General features: G+C 38.8%; 1 protein-coding gene across 3 annotated transcripts in view; it reads right to left on the reverse strand.

Annotated features, from left to right (window-relative positions):
* Positions 1 to 22,739, reverse strand: part of CNKSR2 (connector enhancer of kinase suppressor of Ras 2) — a 202,357-nt gene that overhangs the window by 27,065 nt on the left and 152,553 nt on the right. For all 3 annotated transcript variants that reach the window (XM_053935604.1, XM_053935603.1, XM_053935602.1), the window contains exons 18-20: positions 17,761 to 17,828; positions 13,119 to 13,219; positions 11,394 to 11,931 (exon numbers count right to left, since the gene is read on the reverse strand). In XM_053935604.1, coding sequence (XP_053791579.1) covers positions 11,394 to 11,931; positions 13,119 to 13,219; positions 17,761 to 17,828 — 707 coding nt within the window. The remainder of the gene's footprint in view (positions 1 to 11,393; positions 11,932 to 13,118; positions 13,220 to 17,760; positions 17,829 to 22,739) is intronic.

Below are 22,739 nucleotides of genomic sequence, written 5' to 3' on the forward strand. Positions count from 1 at the left end.
ACCTTCTAACAATAGTTCAGATACAATTATACCAAAAATTTCAGCCATGCTTTAAACAGGTATTCCCAGAAAAGCTAACACACATTTTTTTTTTCCTCTTCTTTTACTACAAAGACATTTTACAGATATTTTATAGATTGTGCAAGGCTTTCATAAAATGAATTTTCACAATTTCTTAGAATTTGCATAGATACAAGGGTAGCCTGTTTATGCTGTAAGATTCATGACAGCCACTGTAAGATGTCCTTATCTGCTGGCAGAATTTGTGACCTCAAGGTTAAAACACAAAGTGAGCAGAGAACTTGGAAACTATTGATTTATTAATCCATAATGCAGTAATGTCTAAAGTGCATTTGTGTTTGTTGGTTTTTTTAAATTAATTTTATTTTTATTCCACAGTCTCACCATTTCATAAACCCTGTTAAATTTTCAGTGTCTTGGTATAAAATATTTTTGGAATGGTGAAATTAGTCTAGTTCATTAATAAGTATTTCTAGCCTCTAAAATAATCACACGAGACTCTGAGGATACATTAAGAAACAGGACATAAAATACCTAGATCATACAGTGACACTGGAGAAGGAAAGCAGAACAATGTAAAAAAAATTAATAATTCAGTCTTGGATAGTTTTAGTTCGGAGTGTAAAATTTAAATGGAATTTTCCCCAGGCTCTTTACACAGCCAGAAGTAAATAAATAAAAATTCTCTTTTCTGTCTTCTAAAGAAACAGAAGCCAGCAACTCCAGTTGTCTTTAAAGCCATTACAATAAAGTTAGAAATATAAATGTTTTGCTGTAAAATTATGTACATGTACTTAGCTAGATTAAAATAAAAAAAAAAAAGAAGAAAATGTCCTGAGAATATTTTTTTTTTAATTAGAAGTTTAAAATAAATGTCAGGACACATTCTAGCAGGGAGGAAAGAAACAAGAACTCTCAGAATAATCAGCTTCAAGCCTTTTATAGATTTAGTATGATTTTTAGATTGGCTTTCAAGTATGCACATTAGTACAGCAAAAAAATCTCACTTTAATGCCAAATGTAGAAGCTACTGAAATACTGTTATGCGAATTCTAGACCAGATTTTACCACTTTTACTACAGGAAAATACTCTCTAATTGCATCTCACATTCACCAACTCTCAGGTATTCCATAAAGACCACTTTGCACATGTAGGAAACTCCACTAACAGGGGATTCTGGCATTGCCAAGCCCCTGGGTACCATGCCAGGAGCTGTTCCTGGAGCCTCCCCAAGCCATCCCTCCTCGCTCGAAATCTGAGCTCCTTTTAACCTGGAACTAAAAGCACAAGGATCTCCAGTTGAGTTTTCTTACTTACTTTCATGAGTGGTGCTGGATAAAGTGATGAGGGTAAACTTCCTGCCCTTGCCACTGCCTGAATTCTGTCCATCCCTGAATTTACAACTAGGAGAAATCTCCTAAGTGAGGGTTCCTTAATTTTCCTTCCTCCTTGAGGCCTGTAAATAATCTTATGATTAAATGAATGCTTCAAAAACTGGTTGAAAGATGGTTTAAATTGAAGTTTTTTGACAGCCTCTCTCCCCTCTTTCTAATGGTGATAACAACTCGAATACTTTTAAAGAAATCAGTGGTGATATTTTACATTCCAAAAGCCTGAAGTTTATCTCTCTGGAATCCAGAAGAGAAGAGATAATTAGCTGGTATTATTTTGTGCCAGCAGTTCTCAAAATGTGAAGCCAGAAAGCAAAAATCCCACTTAAAATACAGTCATTTCCTTCATATAAATACACTAAGATCCTGCAGAGAACTTGTTGCATGTTTTGTTCATATAATCATGGTATTTAATAGCACCACACTAGTACAAGGATGCTGGACTGTTAACCATCCAAAGATTTCAAAATTCGCAAATTTGGGGCACAAAAGGAGACATCTTGTTTTTCAACTACGTGTTTTAAAAACAAAGGTAGGAATGTATTTTATTAACAATGGATGAGAACTGCAAAACTGCCTGATTACGATTTTTTTTTGTTTGTTTGTTAATATTGTATTATCACATTTGTTTCTAAATTCTGAATTAATTCTTAATTCTTAACAGAAGATCTTACAAATTAAACACACATGGCTGCTATAAACTCTGAGCATTAAACACTTTTGACGGATGGATGGAATCCCAATGACAAAAGGAGACTTCTGCTCCCCACTTATCTCCAGGTAACATCTTCTTTGGCTATTTAGATGCAGAAGGTCTGTGACCATATTTTCCTTCTAGAAGTTCAGCTCTCAGAAGTAACAATATTAGTCACCTTCCCTATCCAAGGTGTCCTCTGATAGCAAAGCCAAGCCCAGATGGAGGAGACACCAGAGGTCCTTTTAAAGGGGGGGGCTGCCCTATATGGGGTTCCCCTGAGGCTGCTCTGCATCCAGAACAGTCCCAGATGGCACCAATAGCCTGAACAGTGCAAGAGAATAAACTTATTAAAATCCACAGGCACCAAAGTGTGAGGAAACATCTCCTAGACTGCTGGAGCACAGTCTCAGAGCTGGAATGATCTGGAGGGATGAAATCCCTTGCCAAGTTTTACATAACAATATGGTAAATGCTGTGCTGACAGACACAGAGCCTGGCAAACATCAGGGTATTATTTTTTTTTTAACCTAGTCAGGCTGTTAGTTTTACAAAATGTCATATATATTTGTTGGTTGGTTTTGGCCCAATTTGACATTTTAATTCAGCTGAGGCTTTTATTAACATGAGCTACTTAATGTGGATAGGTAAGAGGCCCAGAAAAAAAAACAGAACAACTACAATTAGAAAAACAACCATTAAGCAGAAAACCATCTGGGACACTGTAGAGCCCCAAGTGAAATATGAAGTACAGTATGGCTGCCAAAGAGATGCCTATCACAGTATAGAGCATAAAACAGCCAGGGCAGAGCAAGCTCCCTGGTCTCAACCAGATGTGCTGTGCCCAGCTTGGACTCTGCCATGGCAGAAGGGGTGGAAGTCAGCCTGGAAAACCCAGGGAAGCTCAGCAAGAGGAGCCTAGCAAACACATAAGTTGAGGAAAACTAACCCAACTTTCACAACAACCTTTCAGCTTGGAAGAAGGGCTGCTGTAATGGAGCAGTCTGTTTTCTGTGCCATAAGGGAATGGAAATGCTGAGCTTAAATTGCAGAGGGAACAATTCAATATCCATTAGCAGGGAAAAAAAAAATTCCTTCCCAAAACAGCAAAGAGGAAAAGCACTGTCTGAAGGGAATGAAGAGTGCCCACCACCAGGGGTGTTTAAGATTTGGAAGGTATGGCAGCTCCAGATTTAGATGGCAGAGTTACAATGGGTAATCTTCCAAATAATTTCCAGCTCCCTGGATCCAAGACCAGCACATCACACTTACAGCTTCACCAGGGTCGTTGCAGGGACCAAGATTTTAACCTATATACACTGCCCTCCTGCACTGGAAAGGTTTAGGAAACCAGTAAGGAGATTAAGATGCCAAAAAATAAGCATCTAGTGCCATTTTAGCTGTCCAGGGGTATCCAAGGAAGTTGCATAGGGCTGCCAGGTTAGACACAAGATCTGTGACCCTCTGGAGTAACAGCTAGTGACTGCAAGGAAAGGCAGCCAGAAGGCCAGGCTAGCATGATAGGACAATTCACAAAAAATCGTCCTACAACATTGATTGCACAGACCTCCATGAAAATATTCACATTAAACCCAAAAATTCTGGGGACTTGTTTTAAAAAATAGTTTAAACTGAACTGCTTTGTAACAAATCTGCCTTTTCTTAGAGTCCAGCAAAAAAAATTTTGGCAGGATGCTGACCGTTTGCACTGAAGTCTTTAATATCCTATCCCACTTCCCATGATGAACATTAATTAAACAAGAATGCATGTTTACATGGTAGTAGTTTAATAAAACTATATCCCTCCCATGTCATTCCAAGCACTACTGACTCAAGTTCCTCCTTGTTTCAGTGATTGCCTTGAAAGAACATGAGAGCCACACACAACAGATGGTACCACCTGGAGATGTAATGAACACATTCTGAAAATGTAGTACACATTCTGTAGAACACATTCTGAAAATGTAGAAACAGAGTACTTCTCTGTTCCCCTAGTCCTACTGGTACTATGCCATCATCTTCTGACTTAATTGCCATTGATTATAGAAAGGGTTTCATAATTTTTTAGCTTTAAAGGTTTAAAATTATACATTTATAAAGAACATTCTCATGTAAATTATAGGTAGCTAACTTTTTTTTATTGTAGATTTCTGTTTCCTTTGCATTTAGAAACCTTCAGATTAGGCCAAGTCTCTGCTATATCTCAAAGAATAACTATGCCAGATCTGCAAAACTTCCAGTGAGAAATGGCTTTGTCATGGAAAAATTGCAATTAAATTGCAGTAGTCAAATCTAAGAATGTCTTTATAACTATTTTCAGCAGGTTTAAGTGGGAAGTTTTATATAAATGATTGAAAAAATGCATGTTTTTCATGTTTGAAACCAAAATGAATGCAAATTTAAATTTTAGGACAGGAAAAGCATCTTTTCAATGGAAAATTATGGGTTAATGAAAAAATAAAATTGGATCTTCCTTTTCATTCAAAAAGTAACATCAATCTACATATCTTCACTTAGGAAATTTGACTATAACTTCAGAATTGAAAGCACATTAAGAATTGAGGGAGTGGAAGCAGCAAGCACAACAAAGGGCATTTTTAATATTGCTACCAAAATTTTTCAGGCCAACAAACTGGGAAGGAACAGCAGTGGGGTAAACAGAGAGCCCTAGAGGACTTGGACTGCCATCCCTCTGTTGCTTGTGAAGTGTTTTACCATTTATGAGTGACTTTTCCCAAGGAGAGCATCTCTGCAGCCAGACCCAGACAGGGCAGCAGCAGAGACAGAGCTTGCTGACACCATGAAGTGGAAAAATTACATGTAAAAATAGATTGGTTACACAACACCTGGCAAGAGAATTAATGCAGAACATAAAAAAGCCCCACCAGAAATATATTCTTGCATGTATATATTCCGTGTTTCAAGGGGGTCTCTGGTAGGGAGTAGCATAGCTCCACTGACAGTCCTCAACTTAGTAACTGAATTGAGGAAACTTAGGAAGAATTTGGAAGAATGTCCATGTAAGAAATTCTCTTGTGAACTTCTTTTGCATATAAAAAGACAATTTAATCCATATATTTCCGGCAAAAGCAGATGACCTTTACTGGCAATGAGACCCAAAGCTATTAAAACCAAAAGAAAAGTAGGAATTAATCTCTCCTTTGTATTTTTAGCAGCATAGGCAATGGAAATCAAATAAAATTTTAAATGTGGCAACAAAATATTTGTGGGCAAAATGCATCTATATGTATAAACACTAACAAGCAGAAAATTAAAATTATTCTTATTTTTGTTGACAGCCCATATTGCTTCTTGAACTGCTACTCAGTAAATGATTCAATACTTGGCTTTCAAACACTGCAGGCAATTTTTTCCCCTTGAACTGAAATTTAAAATCAGAATATAGAGGTTTTGTATCCCATCATTTAGAATACAAACTCACTTCTGCAGTGGAGTTGCTTTTGCATATGAGAATTGAAAAAGCTTTATTTTATAAATTTTGTATTTTAGTTAAAGAACATGCTCAGATATGAACATATCTACTCCTAGTTGTTTATCTAAGGTGGTCATATTTTTGAACATAATTAGGCAGCACTTTTAGGTAAGCTCAGTCTGAGTTAACAGCAAAAACAGTGCCTTGGAGGCAGTGGGAAAAGTACAGAAGGCATAAAATGCTGATGGTTTTCAGCCCACAGGAGTGCAAATGCCCAGTCAGGTGCCACTGGAAGGCTCAAATGGGAATTAGGAATGAAAAATCAGATCACAAAAACAAAGTTCAGAAAAAGGAGACATTTCATTAACCTACTCCAGTGTCTGAGCATGCATGGGCTGTGTTGCCCAGAAGGATGTCAGGCAAAAAAAACAACCCCCAACTTAGCAAATGCTCTTGGTTGTGCAGGACTGATAGTGGATGCAGTAAGTTAGAATAACACCCTCCTAAGTGTCCCAGAAGGTGCAGCACTTTGTGCTGTTCACCAGTTTCATATGGAATACTTCCTAATGTGAAACATTACCTCAATTTCTCATAGCTCTGCTTATTTAAGACACTTCTGGGCATCAATTCCAGAGGGGAAGAAGCAGTATCTTAATGCTTCCTCCCTTGTCTCTCAGTGAGGATAAAACTAGATGGTCAGACAACAGGACACCACTAACAATGTCCTCTCTAAAATGGAAAGAGGCTGTCAGAAAAGCAAACTGCCCCATTAATTTCAGCCACACATCCTCATCAACTCCAGTGTGTGCAATCCAGACTGACTCCCACATTTCATGTTGCCTAAAACCTGCCAAAGTAAAGACACTCTACCTAAAATGCAGAGAACCAAAACCTAGAAGTGTACACAGGGTAGAACTTTGTAACATAGTGTTTAATTAACAAACATTGATCCTTCTGAGACATATCTACATGCATTACAGCCCCCTCATTAAAAAGAGGGAAGTCTCCCTAGACCTGTATTTTAGAATTTGAAATACCTGGCCTTATTCAGAGTATATTTTTTACTGGTACTAACTCCTTCTTGAAAGCAAATGCTGCCTAGGATGCCCCATGGATACACCTTCTTGGGCACAGTACATGATACTTGCTGCTAGTCATGGGAGTCCTTAGCTCCTCTGTCCTATTTTGTGAAAGCACTGCCACCTTCAATTTAATCTCTGCAACTGGGAAGTTGCAACATGGGAGAAATTGTCCTCAGTTTCCCTTATTCTCTGGCTAGTTTGTAGTTTTTTACTGGGAAAAAAAAGAAGAAAACCTCTCAGGCTTGGTACCTTGGCACAGTCATTTGATACCTCTTTCAGTGACCAGCTCTCCCTGACATAAAGGTGAGCTTTCCTGAAACCCTTCACAGGGACTGGACATCTCTCAGAGCTGCAAAATGCCAACGTTAGCTCCTGCTCTGGCCTTTGGCAAGTGTTTTCAGTAGTTTAGGGTAAAAAGGCAAATTTCAGAGACTGGAGCATGAGGCTATTGTGCTCCTCTGAGGTAGCATTCACAAGACTGTCTGGGACTAAGCACGGGATGCCAGGAGATGTTGCAAACCTGTTCAAGAGCTTGTGGTGATGGAACAAAATGCCAGGGAATACCTGTGAGTTTGCCCAGCCTTCAGAATTGTAATCTTTCCAAGGTGACAGAAGTCACATGAGGAAGACTGTAGCATCTTGTAAACACTCTGGAGGGTGAAACCAGTGCAGCAAACAAGCGGCTATCAGCCATTAATTGCTCCAGAAGGGCAGCCAGTAATTTATTAGAATTTATATAAGGCTTTGTTACAGTTGTCCATCCTATATAGAAGGTATTATCCAAAATTACAATGATGGGTTAGCAACAAAAAAGTCCTTAAACACATGTCAGGAAGAATGATTGCATTAAGAGTTTAGAAAAAGAACTGAAAACTTGCAGAACAAAGAGGCAAGAAACAACATAGGACGAAATGGAGTTTAACACTGCAAAGACAATCTAAGTGTTTTCTTCCTGCTGCAAATACCTTTTCAAACTCAAACACAGACATCAGTGCTTTTCTATCCATGTTCCCTGAATAAATTTTTATGGAGCCAGCACAGTGGAAAACTCCCTTGCACACTGTTGCAGGTCCCAGGTGTGAGTTCCCTGGAAAGTGTGCCAGTATCACCCCAGCCAGTCCTGCAGCACATGGAGCCAACAGCAGAGCTCCTGTCCCAGCAGTCTCTGGGCAGATGACAGCACCTGAGGCTCCCCCAGACACGCTGTTCTCCAAAGACTTTTTCAGGGAGTATACAAAAAAAGTGCAGGTTTTTCTGCAACTAAGTTGACAGGATCAACAGCCAGCTACACCCTGCAGAGAGCTAGTTATGTACTTCTTTTAGATGCTGAAACTAGTAATGCACAAACCAGAGAAGTCTTTGAAAATGAAGGAACCACCACCAATGATAATTTTAAAAAATAAAGCAAAAAATGAAACAAGCTTTCCTGGGACAAAACCTGGAAGTAGTCTCTGTAGAAGTGTTCTTTGCAGTAAGTGGCAGAATCTGTCGAAACACAGAGTGCAGACAGAGGTGAGGTCAGAGGAGAAGAGGGTGACAGTGTCCTGATATGCTGCTGTCTCCTTCTATTACCTCCCACTAGCAGAAAACAAACCTGAAAAGGCCCAACTCTTCCTTCACAACTGAATCACAGAAATGCAAACACTGTGCCACAGCCTCCAACCTGCTCTCTGTGTTCAGGCTGCCTCTGAACAGCACAGCAAGGGGCATGTTTGGTGCTGCAGGTCTGAGCGTGATTTGCCATTTGCATAGTCAGGAGCAAACACATGGAAAAGCTCAAATATCCCACAAGAGAATCCTCTTCAATTACAAAGCAAGAGACCACTAGAAGATGGTGTCAATATGGAACATCTAAATGATTTACACAAAAGTCATTTGGGAAATAAAACAATCCATTAAGGATTAGCAGTGCAATGTTAATGTGATATAACAGGACAAAAATAAGCACCTGAACACACAACAAAGGTAGGTCCTGATGGATAAACACAGGAAAGGACAACCCATATTTTCAATTTGCCATATACATCTAGGCATTGTAGCAGAGCTGATACACAGAACTATTTTCAGGGTCAGTAAAGCCTTGAAATATCTATTTAAGACATAAAATGGTGACTGACTGAGAGAAGATGTTTAATTGTTGCAAATCTGCGTAACTTTAGTACAAAGTCAACAGAACTATGTTAAATTATAGCAGCTGAAAAAAGTGTGGAGCTCCTAGTTTGTGGTGCAGTTATTTGAAAACAATTCTGCAAGAGAAGCTGGAAGAAACAGGACTGCATTTTACTATTTAATTTAAATTCATGTGGTTCTAAAAGTGAGAATGTAAAAACAGAAAGCTGAGAAAACAAACTTTTGGCAATGACATCTGACAACAGCAAAGGAGCTGTGTTCTTGTCTCACACACAAAGCAATAGGAATGATTAAGCTTTAAAACACACACAAGTACACACAAGAACACACATAATCACCCCAGAGCCCAGAACTGTGTCAGGATCACAAACGTGTAAGGCAAATAAATATATTTAAAAGATTCTGACACCACATGAGGGAACATTCAACGTGAGGTTAAAACATTTGTGAAAGAGAGAGGATTTCCTTTCTCCAGCCAGTTGCAATGTTTCATTTTCCCAGAGCAATGGAAGTGAAGGTGGCACACACAAGGTCACCCATCATGTTAGTGACTTAGCAGATGTAAGCAAATCTCTCAACTCAGAAACTGCATTTTGCACTTAAGAACACCACTTGCAGGAAATCCTCCTGCCTTTTACTGGTAAGGGCACTGGAAAAACTCAGTGTTGCAAACAGAACATTGCAGTCATAGCAACAAGCAATTCAACACTTAAACTATCGACAGACAAGACAGTATTTTACTTCTGGTTTTATAATTTCAAGGTCAACAACTCATTGATAGCACTTGACCTGTCTAGCTGGTCATCAATGTCTCAGAAATAATCTCCTGTTAAAGCCTCAGCCAAGGAAACTGCCTCATTCAAATAAAAAATATAAGCATATGTATACAGGGAGACCACTTCAAAAAATTACACCTTTGCTCTCCTTTTCTGGAAATTAGAATAGAAGGATGGAGAAAAGCCCAAGTCCATTAGATCAAGTGCTAGCCTTTCACTAGTAATTGGTATGCTATAAAATGCTACAATCAGGTACACAAAGGCATTGAAACTGAGATTTAAAACACCTTAAAAAAACCTTAGACCTTGCAACAGTATCTGTAAGTAGTGCCCAAACAGCATAGCAAAGCCAGTGGAAAGTCTCTTTGACCCCTTCCATTTTCAGTAAGGACTTTAAAAAAAATATTTTTTATTTCTATCAGTAAAAACCCATTTGAAAATCAAATTTGAAGGCCAAAAATAGGACAAAATGTGCTGCATGGTTGATGAAATTTAACCCTGTTAATTAGACACCTTCATTTCACAGTCAGTAAGAATCTAATACTACCCTAATAAATGTATCAGTTTTTTTGCAAAGTGTCATGCATGAACACAATTGAAATAGTGCCTTTTTAAACTTTTAATGACATCAAATTTAATTTCTGCAAAAGAAACCACTGTTTTCTCAAAGCAGAAGAAGAAAGTATAGAATTGGAGATGTTTAGAAGGTAACGCCTAAAGCATAAGGGCAACTTTTGATCTCTCCCAAGTACACTAAATAATATCCATATGAATTTTAATGCTCAATAAAGGTGTTAACTTTAATGATGTTAATAATAATAATGCTAACTTAGGTAGGTAGTTAATCATACAAAGCTTTCATTATCCTTTCCTCTCTCTTAACCATTTTTGTACTTCTTTACTGCAGTGAAAAAGCTGAATTTGAAGGAACAGATAGCAGAGACCCTTGGAGAGCTTCAAGGGCTAGCCTGCCTTCTTTGTAACTTCAGATAACTTGACTGCAGTGCAACCCCACAAATCATGAGTGCAGGCTTCACTGACTGACCCTACAACCTGGATGTGGACTCAATGTTGCTAGCAGCACATGCTGAGAAGCTCCACAAATGACAGCAAAGGACAGAGCATGAAACAGACACAAAAATGTGTTTACATGTTCAGGAATGGCAGGGACCTTCTCTAAGTCCTGGTTATTTGGATTATGTTTGATAAGTAGCACTAATACCTATGGAGTTTATGTGCCATGTAACTGATAGTTACTCAGCATTATGATTTTTTTAAGCCTTGCTGCTCACAGTTGTTGTCCATAATTTTTTTTGTTTGTTTGAAATGCTTTTGGAATTTCTTTCCTTATAAATCACAATGAGAGGAACTGGGGAAAATATATTTTTCTTTTTCAACTTCTTACAGATTTTTGCATGTCTTGTGACCTGCCTGCCTGGATACTGCACAATCACAGCCTGCCTCTGCACTCCAGGATTTACCAAGAGGTTTTTACAGCTCAGATGGGGTTGGCTGGAAATCTTACCAAGTATGTCCCTTGAACACACAGTGGAGGAGGACACTGTGCAAGTGTAAATGTGAAGAAAGCATGGAAGCAAAATCCATTTATTCTAAGGATTACTAGTAGAAGGTGATTGGTGACCAGCCTACAGGGAAATGTCTGGTGATCATGAGAGGTCATGCAGCACTCTGGTTATTAGGCCTCATACATAAGGCAGACCAAAGAGGTGTGCAACAACGGGGACCTGGTAAAACATGGGGGATGTTGAAAGACTGTTGGGGATCTTTGATAGGAAAAAGGAAAAACAACCTCCACATTACACAAACAGGACACTTGAAAAGCCACAGAAATATCCCATACTTACTTTTATCTTCCTGGTTTTCTTCTGCTGCTTTGCCTTCCTCTTCCTCCTCCTCCTCCACCTCCTTCTGCTGTGCTTCTTCGTGGTGGTCGGCAGCACCGACGGAGAGGCTCTGGCAGCAGTGGTTGAAGCCGCTGTCCCGAGGCAGAGTGAAACTTCGGGGCTTTCCCCCATTCCCGTTCAGCACTTGCATCCGCTCACCCTCCACGAGGGGGAAGGGGCCGTAGTGGTCTTGCAGGTGGCACTTCTGGGTGGGCAAGGTCGACTGCCGCCGGTGCTCGGGGGACACCACGGCCACCTCGGAGAACACAGAGTCCTCCAGCGGCAGCGTCTGCAGGTAGTGCAGTCCCGAGCTCGTGAGCGGCGTCTCGATGAGGTCCTGCCAGGAGCGCCGCTGGCTCGCCGTCTTGCGCACCGGGGACTCGGTGGTGCTCCCCGCCACCTCCGGGCGGAACTCCTCGTGCGACGACTGCGACTGGGACGTCTCCGTGGACGAGAGGCGGCTGTGCTTGGGCTCCACGTAGGGGCTTGTGCAGCTCATCTGCAACGTCAACAACGCGCAACCTTCGGATCAGTGCACACCGAGACCTGCTGCTAATAATAACCTGTCGCTTTTCGCTGTCAGCCATGGCGCCCAGTTCATTAATAAGTTGCAAACTCACCTAATTAACCTGTCCTGATCCTAATATTAATGCATACCCATGTCTGTATGTCACACCTGTAGGTCAAATACTGATAGCTTTTCATAGTAGGTATCTTTACTATGTCACTTAATCCATAAAATAAGCCAAGAAAATTTGCAGAAAATGTTGCAAAATAGTGCAAAATATGGCACTATGGAAGACATAGAAAAGATGTACCTGATTCATTCAAAACCTTAAAAATGCTATCCAAATGCCTGTTACCCTCTTTTGCTTTTCTTTGGAATCATGCTTGCAGTGCTTCAGTACTGTCAAAGATCTATAATTTTGTAAGATGAAGTGCTGCCTTTAAATTAAACATCATGTATGCTCTCTTTCCTCTGAATTTCCCCATTGTTCACTCCAAAACCCATATCCAAGTAAGATGCATTAGTTAACACTGAGTATGCAGAGATGAAAGTTAAAATTTCCAGTGGAGAGTAAGTTAGAGGTCTGTAATGAAGTTTTATATCAACAATTGCTTCAAGTAAAAAAAAAAACAAACCCCCCCTTTTTTCTAATTTATATTTCTCTATAAGAGAAAACTACTTTTTCACAATAAGAGAACACCTAGTTTTGCTGTTTGCAACAGAACATTTTTATGCTGGCATTTCTCTGGAAATTCAAGTGTAATTTGTTACTGTAATGCTTCACAGCACAACTGCTGGAGCCTTATAAAGAGTCTGTGTTGTTCCTGAGGTAATAACATTTTGTCAGAATGCTGATAAGGGGGTGGTGAGGGATTGCATGGATGAGTAGCTGTCCATCATGAACAAAGAACAAGAAGAAAAAAAACTTCTGTAACTTAATCTATTTTGTACAGCAAGTGGGATTATAAATCCCTGATCTCTACAAACCAGTGGAAACAGTAACGATGGCCATTGAAGTCTGTAATGTGTGTTGCTTAACCAATGCCTTAAGTCAAGCACTGACTAAAGAACACATGGTTGAGTGCCATCCTGGGCGCAAGCGTGTGCTCCTGGGCAGGAGAGCAGGCAAAGGTGGCACTTTGGGCACACATTCCTAGGGACAGCTGCAGGTGACTCACCGAAGGTGGCCGTGGGTACGTGTCGTACGGGGGCGGGGGGCTGTCCTGCTTCGGTGTCGATGGAGTGTCAGCCTCCTCCTTGTCACTCTCGCTCCAGTAATCTACAAGTTACACAAGGATCAGGTCAAAAACTGCCAACACATTTTGATGCAGTTTTGTATCAGAGATTTGCTTTCACAAAAGCAACATGAAATGCCTCCTTTAGTATTATTGGCAGTGAAATACCAGAATGCTGATGCTGTCAGTGTTAGCTGCTGCAACTTGGAATTGTCTTACTCTAAAGAGAGAAAATTCTAAATATTATGGAGTATACTAAACCTAATGTCCCATTACAGAGCTATTGGACAACAACCTGAAAATGAGCCATGAATTTAACTCTTGTGCACACCTTATAAATGCAACAGAAATATAGAATACTCTTAACACATGTATCAGACTTTCAAATATTTATATAGCCACAAAAATAATTATGATTGGACATGTATTGGCTGAAAAATACTGAAATATATTTTGAACAGAAATGATTAAAAATATAGCTTTGCTAAAGTCTTGTTGCAAATAACATCAACAACTGTATTTAATCAACTGGCAAATCAAACAGGTAGAAATTATTACACCCATGAATAATCAGTGCTATTCTTCGACCCATTTTCTCCATTATATTCTACCAGTTAGACATGTTTTCAATTCAATTTTTAAAAGAAACAGCTGTATTTGAGGCAAGACAGAAAAACTTTACATCATATATCTGCTTCATAAAACAGCTGCCGTCCTGTTGTCCATGCAAAACCATAAAGGTGATATGTTAAGGAAAAATATGACAGTGACATTTAAGAACACAGTTCAAAAAGAAGGATGAGAAAGTATAAAGGACACAGATTTTGTGGGTTAAGTTTAATGGGCTACAGCATTTCATTTTTTCAGGAAATCAAGCCTTGGCCAAGCTTATTTCAAAGGAGAAAACACATAGAAGAATATAGATTTTTTTAAGGAGAACAGCATCTAACTAAAAGGACACTGAACCTTAATATTCTCTGAAAAAAAACCCCTAGTTAACTGCTAACTCAGTTCAAGACAGACAACTCTTAACATTTTTGCACACTGTAAGACTTATGCAAACATTTCTGTTGTCACTTTGTTTCTGACTGTATTACCTTCCAGTATTTGGGTAAATCACTGTACGACAGGACACTATAGCTCAGGCTGCTTACAGATTAATCACAGGCAATTTTCACTTCACCTCAAGTGTTCAAAGAAGTGCATCATTTACTACTCTCTCTTTGATAGATAAGGAGAAAAAGATTGATTGCTGCTTCACAAATTATCTAAACTAAAAATCCGAGCTGGCACAACATGTAATTTTGTCTTTAATGATTTTTTCTTACAATTACTGTATGCTATGATCAATGATCTACCGTATTTAATCTTATTCAAGACTTAAAACATAAACCTACCTTGAAATGACATCATCTTGAAACAGGAATTTCTATAGTTTTGTATTTTTTTAGATTTTAGTATTGGTGGGGATAGCCTTATTTATCTATTCAATTTTTCCACACAATAGCAATTCTGTTTTTACTCCGAGCCTTTTCATTTGCTTGTTGCAAACTTATAGATGAGACGTTCTCTTTAAACAGCATAATAAATAAGTTGCATAAAGTTTTCATGACTACAAAATTAAAAAAAATCCTAACAGTTATGTCTCTAGACATCTGCAAATAATTTTTTTTCTGGTGAATGAAAGACTAAATCAGTGAAAACTCTTTTTCTAAATAAATCCTAGTTTTAAGAAAACTTGTTTCCAGCAACTTAAAACAGTTGAAAATACTGGCACGTAGGCATGTTTGTTCCTATTGCAGCAAAGCCTAATGGTGTACTGTGTGGTGAGAGACCTGTCAGAACTGCATTGTTCAGTGACATTTCTGCAGACTTGGAGCTCAACTGTTTATTCCGAAAGCAAAATTTAGCAGACTCAGTGCAGGTTCCAATTTTGGCTAAAAATACGAAGGTGTTCTTGCTGTCAAATCCACATACAAGAGAACTCTGTAGGATGATGCTTTTGCACACCTTATCTCAGACAGGGAATTCTGTTGGCAGCCCATAGCTTGTCTTGAAAATTTCTGCAGTAACAGGGGTCAATTTTCAGATAAAATGTATGAAAATGGCCTCCCACCAATTTTTATAAATGCTCTGCTTTTGGCAACTGACTCATTAGAGTCCATCTAAAACATGTATGATGCTATGAAACAGCTGCTGTACTTCTCTCTGTAGATTTGTCCAATTCAGTGATGGACAAGCTCTATGCATCAGGCATATCTTGAAAGTTTTCTCAATGACTAATAGACTGAATATATTATATACAAACCAACACTGACCTGCTATTTCCTGAATAAATATACTCTATTTATATAAACTAGGGATTTTTTCCCTCTGATATATGAGACTGGAAAGTATATAACTTCTCCATCCAAGGAAGTCCCTTGATGTATTGCTAACATGCATTGTGTTTCATATGAAAAGTTGAAGGTATTTTTATAAAACTGTTCTGTACAGAATGTAACATTTTACTCAGCAGTACACCCACAATTCGATGATTCGTGCTTCTCTGAAGCTCTTGAAATATATTTATGAACTTTAGATTCAGAACCATTCAACTCTTAATTGAGACAGATTTGACAACTCCTGTTGAATTGTTTCAGAGGTATGATAAAGCTTTGCTGCAAAGGGCTGAACCGCACAGAAATAAAAGAGCTTTTGTCAAATCAAATATGCAGATGACAATTGGTACAGTCACTGAATATAGAAAATTCCAGCTCAGTTTCTATAATTGCAAAAATGCTTGAAGTGATAGAGAGGTTTTACTTTGCTAACTTGATGCCTCTGCTAATTAGGGACACTACTGAGCTGTGTAATAGCCCTTGTGCTGGGAGCCAAGGAAAATCACCAGAGGCATTAAAACAGTGTAGAGCAGCAAGGGGAGAATCTGCCACCCACACGAAACACAACTAAGCAACACAAAGGGTACAGTTCTACCTACCTGCCTACAACAAATCAACATGAGTGAATGGTGTTAGAGTGGTAATAAAGAACTCTGTCAGTGCCTGGGATATAATTTGCATAGTCAGTGGAGTTTCACTGATTATCTTCAATAGGGAGACATTTTAATAATAAGCTACGTAAGGCCTGAGTGCACATCATCTCATGTCTATCTGGATCATCTGCTATTTTATTACTCAGTGATTTCTTAGTAGTAAAAATATTTCTCCACGTCCATCTGGATTTTGAAAGGTGTATCATGTGTGTAATTGTGCACTTGGACAGCATTAGCATAACATACACCTTTTCACTTACTGTCCCACATGGCATTGTAATTCCAGTGCCAACCTGCTGTCAATAAAAATTGTAATTTGGCTTTGAATGCCAAAACAGAGGATTTCCTCAAAGACTCTGAGATTCAGAGATTGTTAACAGCCTCTTCAAGCAGTGATAACAGATGGTACACAGGTTCTTTCAAACAGGTTACTGTAGTGCTGCTTAGGAAATATGGATTTCCAAACTGATTTCCAGGTCTGGTGAGGCACTGAGAACACGACTGAAGAACAGTGAGCATGGTGCTGCTGGGTACCCTGGGCTGTGTGAATGCAGAGGGCCTGATGTCAAAAATGACATGAGTTTTTTGGCCCAAAACCCAAAATCTTTCTGATGAAGGCTTCAGAGCCACAGAATTAAAAACTGAGGTTTTGACTGAGTGGGAAGCAGGCTGAAAGGCATCTGGATAAGCTCTGGATCATGACGACCACTGAAATTTTCTGGTGCCTGCTGCTGGGTACATATGTTAAAAAGAGCATGAATTCAAAAGCTATCTGCTTGCCAAAGCAGATACTTGGATAGGAACCCTTCTGTGCATCCATATCACTGGCAATTCTAAGACACAATTTCCATAACACAATTGGACTGACTCTTTCTTTTTTCTGTCTGCAAATACAATTTCTGCTGCAACAGTTCGAAGAAAATCAACACATTATTTTATATATGCTGCTTTTTTAACCTATTAAATATTAGGCATAAAAAATAAACATATAAAATGTTTTAAGTCTACAACTCCAAGTGAAATGCCAACAGGGCTGTAGCACACACTGCAATACAGTAAAAGCAGTAGGAATCACAAAATTTAAGTGGCGTTAAAATTAAAGTCCTTAGAGTAAATCCAATTATCTCAACAGGCTTTAGAAAAATGGTTTTGTTCCCAAGACCAATTTCATGCACTCCTGTCCTCTGTGAATTCAAACACAAATGCAATGTTTCAAATTTTTTTTTTTAGCCTCCAGATTCTTAAGTTTCTTCTGATAAGGGACACAGATTCCTTGGTACCATATATGGAGCTTACTGGCAGTATATCTGCTTTCTAAGCTATCATTTGCAACCTTCTCAGAAATAATCTCAGAAGTGTCTGCAGATCAGAGTCTGAAGGAATTAGTCAGAACTCCTGACAGAGAAGGAATTCTCTAAAGCAATAACAGCAATACCCATATGTGATTTGCTTTCAGATGACAAGAATGAGGCCTGATACACAGCAGGGGAAAGAGAATAGATGAACTTGTGATAAGAGCTGACAGAAGAAACCAAAATAACAACACATTACCTTGCTCTTGTTTGATCCTCTCTCTTTCTGCATAGCCAGCAGCAAGCATGTTAATTCTGTTGAGCCATCTGAAATAATATTAAAAAAAGCAGTGATACCGATCCAGCCTCTTAATTTTGTGTGCATTTCTAGCAAAAACAAAGCTAGAAGCATCTGAAGGAGATTAAGGACAATGTTATGTTTCATATGAGACAGCTGTTCTCTTTGATACTCTTATTCAGGGAGTCTCCAAAGATCTATGATTTTGCTGTTGAACAAACTGTTTTCACAGCAAGGATTTTATTTCAAATGGAAAACCATGTATGATGTCAAACATCTGTAAAATAAAGGATTTAGAGATAATCAAAGAGCTGTTAAGTCTGCTGCTCACAGATATGCCATCACACAAATACTCCTGCTGTTCTGATTTCTTAAGAATAAATACCACTTTTCAGAGATTTAAGCAATATTTAAAGGCCTGAATTGGCAACTTAGCAGAGGAACAGAGCAGGAAACAGCAATAAGAAGAACAGGTTCACTTCCAAACAGACATTGTAGTTTAATTATGCCATTATATTTAGAGCTTACCTACAGTGCTGTGTACAAAGAGAAGGAGACATATCAGATTCACTTTTGTGTTTTTGTCAGAGAAATGCAGAGAGAAAGATAGTTGCTTCAATGCAATTTACATCTAAGGCTTTAATCTCAATTTAGATTTGAAAAAGTGCTTCCATAAACTGCACAAATTAAAAAAAAAAAAAAAAACACACCAAAAAAACAAAAAAAAAAAACAACCCAGCACTCAAACACAAAAAAAAACCCCTCCAAAAACCCAAACCAAAAAGCAAATGAGCTATTGCTGCTCTCTTCTAGTAGGGCTGTCATTGCCAAGCATACACTGCAGTGTCTGTAGCAGGGCAGTTTCAACCTGTGCTCTTCCCCCATGGGGCTCTCAGTGTATTCATCAGCCAAATGCTTACACTGAATCAGGTCCTTCATCAACGAGGCTTTAAATCACCATGGCAATGTCCCGTGTTGTCCATTCCATGGTAAACCTGCAATTACTTGCTCCAGTCATCCCATAGTCAGAATTTGACAGGCCTGGTTTGCCAAGCTACTGGCTTGCAATTTAACTGCTAGGGTATACAGAAAGGCAACTCCAGTCAGGTTTGCGTTTTCTTCAGGAGTGGGAAACCCCTGTTTCAGAAACCTGTGCCTGATGGGTTTTGTTTGCATACATGCACAGAAACAGGATGTTTGTCTCAGGAGAGGACATCCCTTCATAATGTCTCCTGCATGCCTGTCTTCAAGAATTGCAGTGCAGGGCAAGCATCACATCATAAAATACAGTTGCTTTCCTAGAAATTAACTCCTGTCATCATGGAGTCAAAGAACTACAGAATGCTTTAGGCTGGAAGGATCTTAACAATCTTGTAGTTACAAATCCTCCTGGCACGGGCAGGGACACTTTCCACTGACTGTCACTGTCCTTGCACAAACAGTGACCACATTTTTGACCTGTAAACCATGTTAATGTCAATCATTATACATTGGGAAGAAAGCTAGGGATTTGCTCCTAAAATGATTGTAGAATACTTCGTGTTACCACACAATCAAAATTTCTGACAGAAGAATAGGGAAGCTGAAGAGGACACTAGAATTTGAGTTGTAATGGTTAGGAAGTGCCATAGAGCTGTAAAAACAAGCAGCACACAGGAACAGAAATCCAACAAACCTCATCTCAGACAATGATGTTATACCTTCAAAGCCAAAAGATGATCCACTACAAAGCCATATTTTATGCTCACATTCTTGGTATGTGAGGACCTGCTTTGGGGAATAAAGTTCAGCTGCCAGCTGAGTCAGCTCTGCCAGCTCCAATCAGAGGCACAGAGACAGGGATCTCACCCAAAGCACTCCAGCCCCGTGCTGCAGAGGGACCAACAAAGGCCCCAGACCTGTCTGTGCCCAAAGGGTAAAGCAGCACAAGATGACAAGCATCTGCTCTGTCAAATGGCATGGCAGACACTGGGGATGGTGCTTTGCTTGCCTCTCACCTATTCAGGGTTTCACGTTCCCAGTTCAACTCTCAGTTTACCACCCTCACCTGCACTGCCAGCAGGGAACATCCACCTATGATCTCCATTGGGTAGGGCTGCTGACCACAAAGCATTAGGCAATTGAGTTATTAGGGTTCTCCTGTCCTTCATTCTGCCCTAAACATGAGATAGCATTTCCTGGTAAGTTTGCTTATTATTGAGGTAGCCAATTAAAATAATGAACACTCAACTGACAGACAATTAATGCTGCTTACAGAGATGACAGATGATGGTTTCCAGAAAAGCATTACTTCCTGAAAAGTAAAATCTAATGAGAGCCCAGGAAATGTGTAGCATTCTCTCACTCTTTAGAGAGAGAGCAGGCTGACTTCACCTTTAATGAATTTCTGCAGGTCATGATCAGTGTTGAGGTTTGGACTATGACCTGAGTGCCTGTGGGGTGAACCAGAAGGTGGCTGTAACCACTGATGTGGGTGTACACTGTGAACAACCACAGCTTCTGAGTAGTTTGCCAGTCTGGAAACTAAAGGAATGGTATTGACTTCTTCTGCATATTTTCTGATATGTGGCTGCTAAAGCTTCTTCAGATAGGGTTAGGGAATTAGCATTATTTTAATAAAGCATGGCCAGAGTTCTGGTTTGTTCAAGTTAGAATTGTATGAGAAATCCAACACGCTGGACTTGTATCAAAGAGGAAACGTACAGATCTGCAGAATGGAAGAGGAGCAATACATGCCTGGGTTACAATGCACTGGGGACAAAAGTTCAATCATACAGCTACACAAATGTTTCTTAATATGCATATTAATAGATACAAAGCCCTAGTACATTGGAAGATTTCTATCTTCCCTTCAGTGTGTGTGTCCTGGTAGGCACTGTAACCTTTGGAGGACAAGAGGCCAAGAAAATATTGCTTCTTTACAGCAAATGCAGCTTCAATTTTCTTGTGAGAGTTCTAAAATCTGTTTTCTAGGTATGACAATAAATACAATGTCAATGGTAACTGCAGTAGTCATTCAGTTTTTCTTTTTGAGAACAGCACATTCATCTTGTCAGTATTTAATTAAAACAGTTTTATGACACATAGAACAGGATTAAAACCCCCTGACTTTCTGAACACCTGCAATTTCTGCAAGGAAGGATGCACAGTATTCTCACAGACTAGTAGGAAACATTTCTCTATCTTATCTCACATTCAGGAGATGCAGTACTTTTCATCAAAGCAGGGTGTCAAATTCTCCTTAATCTCCTTAATCATGAAACTCAAGGCTATAGGATGAACTTGATGTATGGTAATTTGGATACCTTAGAGTGTCTATGAATACCTGAATGCAGTTTAACCAGAGTGAAGAGAATAACAATGAATTTCCAAGCAACACGTTTCCATGACCATACATTTACACTAGAAAAATACTTTGCATCTATAAAGGATGTTCCGTGCTTCTTCTCACATGGAAAAAGCATGCTAATAGGTAAAAAGAACATTTTTCTAGTGTTACCATATGGACTAAAGGCACTTCAGATGCCACAGCAAAAAAATTCAGTGATTATACCCCTCCAGACTCCTTACCAGCACCATGGTGTGGCACAGTCATAAAAGTAGTAAGAAAATTTGAATAGTGACAGAATTACCTGAGATTAAAATACCCATTTTATGTGAGTAGATACACACAAACAAAAACTTCATAGCTGGCAAACATTTTTTAAATATAAACAACTGAATCATTTTATACGAGGGATGAAGGAATTGAACTATTTTGAACTTTCAGTCATTCTATGCATTAGCAGTTTTCTACTGCTGTTTCTTCTGCTTCAAATATAAACAAAACTGATACTAGAATTTATGTCAGAAACTTGACAAAAAATCCCATTAAATGATCAAAAGATAATTAATTTAACTTCATAATCTCATTCCGTGTTTTACTTCATCTAGGCTTCAAAATACTTTTAGACAGGAAGTATTTTACTATCCCTGCATTTGAAAGACTATTTTTAGTCACTTTTTTCCCCATCTATTGAGTTAATTGAATATTTGAGAAAGTGAACTAATTTTTTCTAAAACATTAAGCAAAGAGAAAAAATAAAATTGTTTGATAAGACTCTGATGGCAACTCAAATGTAAGAATTTCAAGCAATTCCACAGACCCTGACAGAGTCTGAACTTACATGTGTATAACTCAGATCCAAACTTTGTCGAGCTCATTCTAAAGGAATTAATAAGCACTAATTTCAAAATGTAATATTTGTGGTGGGAAGATAAAAATATTTTAATTTCTGGGTTTTATACTGCGCAATATATTTTTAAAATATTGCTACACATTTTCTACTGCTTTCTGTTTACTGAAAAAAAAAAAAAATTCTATCCTTAAAAAGAAGGTTCCTTGTCATACTGAGTGAGGACCTGCTGACAGAAATGATTCAGCTACTGCTGTTGTTCAGGATGTGTTGAATATTGACCAAGCCATTATTCTGTTTGCTGTGCAACAAACTGCATTTTGAGTGACTGGCTTGACACAATTATCAAGGAAAGGCAAGCCTAAAATTTCACAAACAAATAAAAAGGTTTAAAGTTTTCTAACTGTGAAGAGACTTTTGAAATGAGCCTCAATCATGCACAAACTTCTGAAAAAATGTTAACAGACAGCTATTTCTAAAGGAAAGCAGGCACAGTATAGTATCAGCATCCCTTTCCACCTAAATGTTATCAGCAATGAACTGGCAGTATCCTGAAGGTCCTCTGCCAGGTAGTTGAATCTAGTACTCACAGGAGAGATTAAACCATGATTGTAGGACTTGCTAAGTTTTATTGATTCAGTTTTATCTCCTTTTTCCTCTGTTTTGAAAAAAGCTCTGGTCAGCGAGGATATCAAGAGACATTATCCAAGACAGAACAATTCTCAGGTTGCAATAATAGATTTTTGTTTGTGTCTTCTGTCATTT

Source organism: Vidua chalybeata, chromosome 2 (genome assembly GCF_026979565.1).
Source record: "Vidua chalybeata isolate OUT-0048 chromosome 2, bVidCha1 merged haplotype, whole genome shotgun sequence".
Classification (NCBI taxonomy): domain Eukaryota; kingdom Metazoa; phylum Chordata; class Aves; order Passeriformes; family Viduidae; genus Vidua; species Vidua chalybeata.